The 7,267-nt window shown below is 45.2% G+C and overlaps 1 protein-coding gene across 1 annotated transcript in view; it reads right to left on the bottom strand.

Annotated features, from left to right (window-relative positions):
* Positions 1-4,844: 4,844 nt before the first annotated feature.
* Positions 4,845-7,267, bottom strand: part of LOC113212757 (aquaporin AQPAe.a) — a 40,321-nt gene continuing 37,898 nt past the window's right edge. The window contains exons 3-7 of the mRNA XM_052270570.1: positions 7,077-7,220; positions 6,884-7,007; positions 6,312-6,421; positions 5,868-5,948; positions 4,845-5,407 (exon numbers count right to left, since the gene is read on the bottom strand). Coding sequence (XP_052126530.1) covers positions 5,315-5,407; positions 5,868-5,948; positions 6,312-6,421; positions 6,884-7,007; positions 7,077-7,220 — 552 coding nt within the window. The 3' untranslated portion in view covers positions 4,845-5,314. The remainder of the gene's footprint in view (positions 5,408-5,867; positions 5,949-6,311; positions 6,422-6,883; positions 7,008-7,076; positions 7,221-7,267) is intronic.

Genomic DNA, 7,267 nt, shown 5'->3' on the forward strand with positions numbered 1-7,267 from the left:
AGAAACTCGACGCGGCACATCTCGTCGCCTTACACGTCGCGAGAAAGGTAAACATTGATTCAATCGGGCCCGTTTCTTGTGTCAGTGGCTATGCTGCCAGCAAACCACTCCTAGCCAAGCCAGATCCAAACTTCCAACTTTTTTTCAGGTCCCTGCAAGCTAGCCTAAGGGTGGCTCACGCTGCGGAGGGTGCAGGTCCAGCGAGTGGCATAGGAGAGGGGGGGGGGAGCGAGAGGGAGCGAGAGGGAGCAGACAATGAGTGACAGATGCGAGCAGGGGTGATAAATGGTCCTTTAAACTACTGGAGCAGAAATGGATGGTCCGGTCCTCAACTCCTGCCGGCATGGAAACAAAGCTAACAGTTTAATAAACGGGACTCGATTTATAGCGCGAGGTGGATGACAACGGAGGTAAACAAACAAGCGACCAGTCCGTTAGCAAAAGTTGTTCTTAACATTTATGTAGAATTATAATTCTCTTTTGACCTACACTGAAAATCTTTCCATAAATAATGATTGCTCTATGGAGTATTTAGAAATAACTAGTGTACAGGGTGATCCGTCAGCGCCGTTCTTTCTTCTCGTTGTATACTGTTGAGGCGTGCGGACGTACGCACGCTTGCATTCGGTATACACCCAATGGTACAGGACTAAAAGTTCAGGAAAGGTCCAACTATTAAAAGAGTGTTCTACTGCTTTGAACTGGAAGGGGCGTGATGGGGGGTTGGTCCCGGCGGGGGATTTGCGTACATACAGGAGCAAAAGCCACCCCCCACCCTCCTCCTCCTACCTGGCCAGTAACGTCCCTCGCCGCCAGGATCTGTGGAACTGTTCTACTACTGTTGCGTTTACAAGAATAGAAAACAAAAACACAAACCTAGAGTTATTTCTGTTTATTGCGTGCAGCGTCTGCTTATGTCCACGCGCTAGTAATTACTGCAAATCACGCGGGCTGGCCCACAGCCGCTGCAAAAAATTTATTGTCACAATGACGGCAATACCATGGCGAATTTTTAGTATGGGGATGTCCTCATGGGTTTTCTCGTCACATCCCCCAAAAAACTTGTGACGACATCCATTTCTACCTTACAATTGGCCACGGTGCCGTCATCTTGACAAAAAAGTCTTACAGTGAGCGTCCGAAAAATCTGAGTACGACGCGCGGCACGAGGTCGGCTGGACGGCCGCGCCACTCCTGTGAACCGCTGACATTACAGAGAGTTTCAGTGACAGTTGGGCGGGCAGGTGGCGTGCCTGTTGCACCGAGGCGCGTGCGGCGCGCACGCCCCGCCCCGCTAAAGCGCCACAAGCACAACACTCGGCGCGTGGCGCCGCGTGGCGCGCACGAGGCGTGCATTAGCTGATCCGCCCCGCCCGCCGCCGAGCACGTCGTGAGCACGGCGTGAGCACGGCCGCCACGGCCCCGCATTACGCGCTGTTTAACCAAATTAACACCCTGGCCTGTGGCTGGACCGGCCACTTCAGCTGCCGGCCGGGGGTTGGCAGCACACGGTAAAAAGTTTCTCTAGGATTGCAAGCAGGTTATTTCGTGAATTTCAATTAAGACGGGTGGATAATTTCAATATCGACCCTTGAAATACCAGAATGTGCCTTGTAACCCTCTGCTTCCAAGGGGAAGCCTTAGAATTTTTTTCTGGTAATCCAAGGCTACCCCTTGCATATCAGACCAAAAATTGATGTGGCCGGTATTGCGCAGCATTCTTATGTGAGGGGAACACATAGACAGTTACTTGTCTTACTGAAAGACATGTCCATAAGTCATGATCGTTACTACACTTAAACCCTGTGGCTGGTTCAACCCCCACAGCTTCGTTCTTTTGGCAGTATCGCACGCAATCACAGATGATGGAAATTGGAGAGCATTTTGCAGTGCCCTGGATTACTAGTACTCACGGTGCTATTTGTTGTAATACAACCTTTTTGGGTTGCGTCTTTGACAACGCATCAAGCCGCTTGTAATCCGCTTTTAAAATATGGGGGGTGGAAAAAGGGTTAGAGAGCACCAGGGGGCTCGGGGTGGACAGAGGGGAGAGAATGAATGAGAGCCAGGGGAAGGGGGAGGGGGATCTCATCCCCGTTCTTTAAGTCACACCAGGCCCAAACGAGTTCCTGATCAAAGGATCCATTTTCTCCTAAAGACACGCGTAGTCGGTACCAACAAAGCGTGTTCATGTATAGTGATTTTGCGCGCGCAACTTTGTAGATCACTTGGAAGATTTCCCTGCTAGTCGTACTTTGTCCTTAAATTGTTATAAACTAAGATCAACAAATATTGAAAACTTGGAAAGATAACTTTGATGTGTATGATGCCTTTTATTGAATTGACACATGCTTTTGTTTGTGAAGCTATAAAATTGAGTATCTATTGATTCTACTTGTGATGCTACCGCCATTGCGATCTGCTCCGGAGCTTAGCCGCTAATGCAGCGCGAGCTTAAGCACGGTTGAGGTGAGGTCACGCTTTATCCTGAGGTGTCGGCGTTGTCGCAGTCCCCGACGGTCCCCTCGTGCGACCACGCGCCCTCGCCTCCCCTCTGACAGGACAAAAACCGTCTTTATCGAAACACATGCAAAGCGAAAAGGAAAAAAAAAGTATCTGACGTAGATTTTCTAAAAACTTTCGAAACGCACAAAAAATAATAGTATAAAAAAATAGCACGGCGTGTCAGACCATAAAACGAATATCCTGAATCATTCTTGCATGAGTTTCCCTTTTTTGGCTCTGCAACCCCAGTGACCGCATCATTTCTTTTATCAATATTGCAAAAAACTGCACTTCGCGTAATTGGCCCCTGCCGGCCAGCCCTGGCCTCTCTTTTCAAAAACTTGCAAATCAATCTCTTTTTGCCACCCTTCTCAATTACCGGTCGGGGTGGGTGAATAAAACGCAGCTCACGTAGCCGTTCAATGACCTACTTTTATTTTTTCCCCTATTTCCATTAAGCGGAAAAAGTATGAATCAAGCACCTTTCGGGCGCCGAATGCTCCGCAATAGCAATGCGGCTAAAGCAGAAGAATTGACCAAAGCAATTTTATAGAATGAACAGATGCGAGACCATTTATTTAAACTACCATATACTGATACATACTTGCACTTTGCTTAGGTTTTGTGCGTACTGCAAAGGCTTTGGCTGCTTGCTTAGTTAGCCCACTAATTTGCTAAGAACATAACAGTGTACATGGTGTCCCATTATACACCGTGTGGTTTGAATGATGAGCAACTTCTGCAGGTTCAATTTGCAACGTAAAATATAAGTGGTCAAGAGAGAGAGAGGGGGGGGGGCGGAAGAATAAGGGTAGCAACGCAAGATTGCATCAGTAAGTTTTGTAGCACCATCGAAGGGAGCCGAGCATCGCTATAGCAGCTCATTCGGACGCAGCAGAGGGTAGCAGAACATTATAATGGATTCTGTGACGATGCGCCAGCCTGCATGGCATGTCTGCATGCGGCATCCAGAGTGCAGCTGAGCAGGGTCAGAGAGGAGAAGAAAGCACAGCTCGCACCCTCCTCGTCCACACGCGAGTAAAACACTCCAAATTGCAACTTCCTGGCCCTGCAAAAGGCCACCACCTTTAATCTATTTCTACTGTTACACAAAATATGTCGTTTTCTTTTTACGAAATTTTGCTTGGTTAATTTTTTTTACGAAACCGTTGTGATTATTAAAATTACTTGAACACGTTCCGATCGTAAAAAAAATGCTCAACAATTCACCGGATTGAACTATTAATATTTAGAATTGTCTGCGAGTCGCCCATTGGACAGAGCAGCGCAACCCTACGTCAACATCGGGGGCTGCGACAAGAGTGTGCGATCACCCACCCTTCTATTGTTATCAATTAAGTGGCCCAGTGCGGGCTGCGACGCAAACTGGTGCAAGAAAAACAATGTGACCGGACCGCGATGCTTTGAAAAATAACAAAACGGTGGTTCGGAAAACACGATAAATTGAACAAACCATTTTTTCCCGCTCTTTCAACTTGTCGTCCTCCACTTCCTCCTCTCCTAAAAGTAGTGTGGGAAGAACTTATGAATATATCGGTGACAATAATCCCTCTTGAGTGTGAGGACGCGTTCCCACGCAGGTGTGAAGAGGATGGCCCGCGCGTGCGTCTGACACGACACCGGCCGCTGGGCCAGCCGTGGGAGAGTGACGGCCGACACGATTAGCGAGCATCAAATGCATTTCACTCGATCGAAACTTTTGCTATATTCTGTGCCTGCTTGCACTATCGCCCCGCCTGGGGAACTTTAAATGAACACAAACCTAATCTGGACACATGGACTCTGTTCGAATCCCTCCGGAGAGTGGAGAGTTTATAAACTCCACCTGAATTAATTTTAACTAGTGCAGCAGGCACGGAATAGCAAAAGTGTCTGCCTCCCAGGTCGACTGTTATGTACCATCAGTAAATCTGCCATAGGTTAAGTGTAGAACGGAACAGTGTGAAATTAAGGCTATCATAGTAATTTTATTCCTCCTAGATATACACAGAAGTCTAAAGTACTCTGAAAACTCATGTGTGAGGCAGTCTCAAACCAAATGGTGCGAAGCAAACATACCTCACACTAAGTAGTGTGACACCGTCCGTGCCTCACAACAAGTAGTGTGAGACCCTCCGTGCCTCAAACCATTTAGTGTGACACTTCCTCAAACCTGCGTTTCCAGAGAGTGCAGTTCATGGTCATGGAGTGTGGAAGAGGCAAACTAGGCTCATTTATTGATAAAACTGTCATTTCATGTATTATTTTAGGAATACACAACGTTTTTCGAGATTGTGCTAAAAACGTAACTTGAAAATGAAACACGAGTAAGACAGGTGTCCTTATGTGTTAACTTTAATTTATTGAACATTCATTTCACACATCAGATAAAATATTACAAAAAATTCACTTCCCTGTGCACAACACATTCAGTCTTGTATTTTCCCTAACAACATAAATATGAACTTTCTATTACGGATGTGGAAGTCAAACTGTTATAATTTATTTTTTTCTAAACTGACTTTGGTAATAGCGCTTTATATATTCTGACCACGGCTTACGTTTTGCGTCTGAGTAGGAGCTGAGATTCACATATACACAGACAACTGTATTGTAGTCTACTAGCTAGCTAAAGACTGGAAAAATCAAAGTAAGAAAATAATTCTACACGATATTGATAAGCATTGTACTATTATCACAAAACCCCCCTTTGTCATGGCTTAACATTAGATGAGTAGTTTGATCTGGAGCAATGTGCCCATGGCTGTTCAGCTTGGGAACCTCTCTCTCTGGCGTTCGGTATATTTCTTTATTCAACGGGCTGGGGCTTGGGCTCTGGGAAAACGATCCTGTAGAAGGAAGCAACCACGAGGTTCGCCAACATTGGAGCGACCCAATAGAGCTGCAAAGAAGAAAAGATAGTTTGAGCCGGCTTTGCTGCATAATTATTAATTCTTTTGGTGCTTCTTCGATTTTGCAGTGTGCTGTAACATCGATCTTCAACACTGTGAAATTTGTAGCCTAGGATAGATTGTAAAAATTTAACAATCATGATGGAATTCCTGAATTTGAAGAGGCAATTAGCTGCTACCCGCTTGAGGATAGTGACGAGCTGAACTAGCTTGGCATGTGTACACCGACTTTATTACGTAGTAATGTTAGAAGACTCTTAAATTTTAGGCTTGTCTGTTACCAATACCAAACTACGTTTGACGTTCTTTTTTATGTGCCATAACTTATGCCGCCACTAGGATATTTAAATGTCGCAGCATAGCGCCTGTTCTAAACAGGCTCCATACTGTACACAATGCTATGTCATATAATACTGGAAGATAATAATGAATAATGTGTGTTTAACTTACCCAATGATTGTCCCAATAGTTCCAGACAACGGCAGGGCCAAAGGTCCTGGCAGGGTTCATGCTGCATCCAGAGTACTGGACCTGAAAAGTAATGCGAGTTTGTTAGTCAAGCACTGTAAATAAAAGTCGTTATCTCTCCCCCCCCCCACCCCAAATCTGTCCAAATAGTTTGGAAACAGTATTTTTCAAAAACATTGTTGGGATTTTTTCAAAAACATTTTGATCAACTTGGAAAACAATTGGGTTTAATAACAATTAATATGGCAATTTTTGAATCAATTTAGAATCGTTAGTCAGGAGTTCAAGGGAAGTTTTGAACTTTCTTTAAAGTTTCTGGTTTCTAATTTTTAAAATTGTCTTGGGTGGAACTTTTTCCGGTAGTTGTTAAAATAAATAAATTAGTGCGGATGATAAATTAAATGGCGTATTTTCTAGGAAACCTACTCCTCCATATGCGATGGCGAAGACTCCCAAACCGAATCGCAGAGATACTGAGTCGTGCTTGTCCAGGTTTCTTCTGTCCCAGACAGCGCAGGCGAGCAAACTGAGCAGGGCTGGGTTGAAAGAAAATTTTGTTTTTACAAAACATAGACAAAGTTCTGTTATAGTGTTTTTAGTGACGAGATGCAGTGTCGTGCGTAGCCTCCTTGTCAGGGGTACACTACCTTAGCTAGCTGCTTGCATTGATACCTGATGAGTTCGCCGTAAAAGAACTGCCTGCAAGTATTTAACACCTTGTGGATTGCTTAGGTGTGAAACTGTTTGACTGTAAAGTTGAGTGGTTCACTGTGTTTAAACACGTGAACGTATTCGCTGCGGTCTTAAACACTTGCAACCACTTGTTAGTCGAACACATCTGATATCAGTACAATTACTCTATATACTGCAAACGTCATGTTGTTTCTAAATCATCCAAATATAGCGACATAGCTTATACACACTAGACAATATAGACACGACTGCATCTTCACCTCAAGCACGTCACATCAGTAATTGCAGCTACATATAGGGCTCACCAGAGAAAATGAATTCGGACCAGAACTGCTGGCTGCCGGACAGCATTGGGTTGGGTGCATTGCAGCACAAGTTTGGCATCGGCTTGTCGGGGTTTGTGACGAAAGCGTTGGACGGTGTGATACCCTGTGGACAAAATAAGAACTGTAGCATTGTCCTCATACACCTAGACTCCTGACCCAAAGGTATACTCACGTAGAGAATGGAGAATCCAAGTACGGCGCCCAGGCACTGGAAGATGGTGTAGATAAACCACATGGGCAGAGATAGCTTGCCCAGGATCATGGCGGTGAGCGAGAGGCCGGGGTTCATGTGCGCGCCGGATACGTGGCTGAAGGTCTAGAAATATGAGAGGAGGTTAATAATATAGCGTTATTCTCAAGGTA

Source organism: Frankliniella occidentalis, unplaced genomic scaffold (assembly GCF_000697945.3).
Source record: "Frankliniella occidentalis isolate FOCC.00 unplaced genomic scaffold, Focc_3.1 Scaffold127, whole genome shotgun sequence".
Classification (NCBI taxonomy): Eukaryota; Metazoa; Arthropoda; class Insecta; order Thysanoptera; family Thripidae; genus Frankliniella; species Frankliniella occidentalis.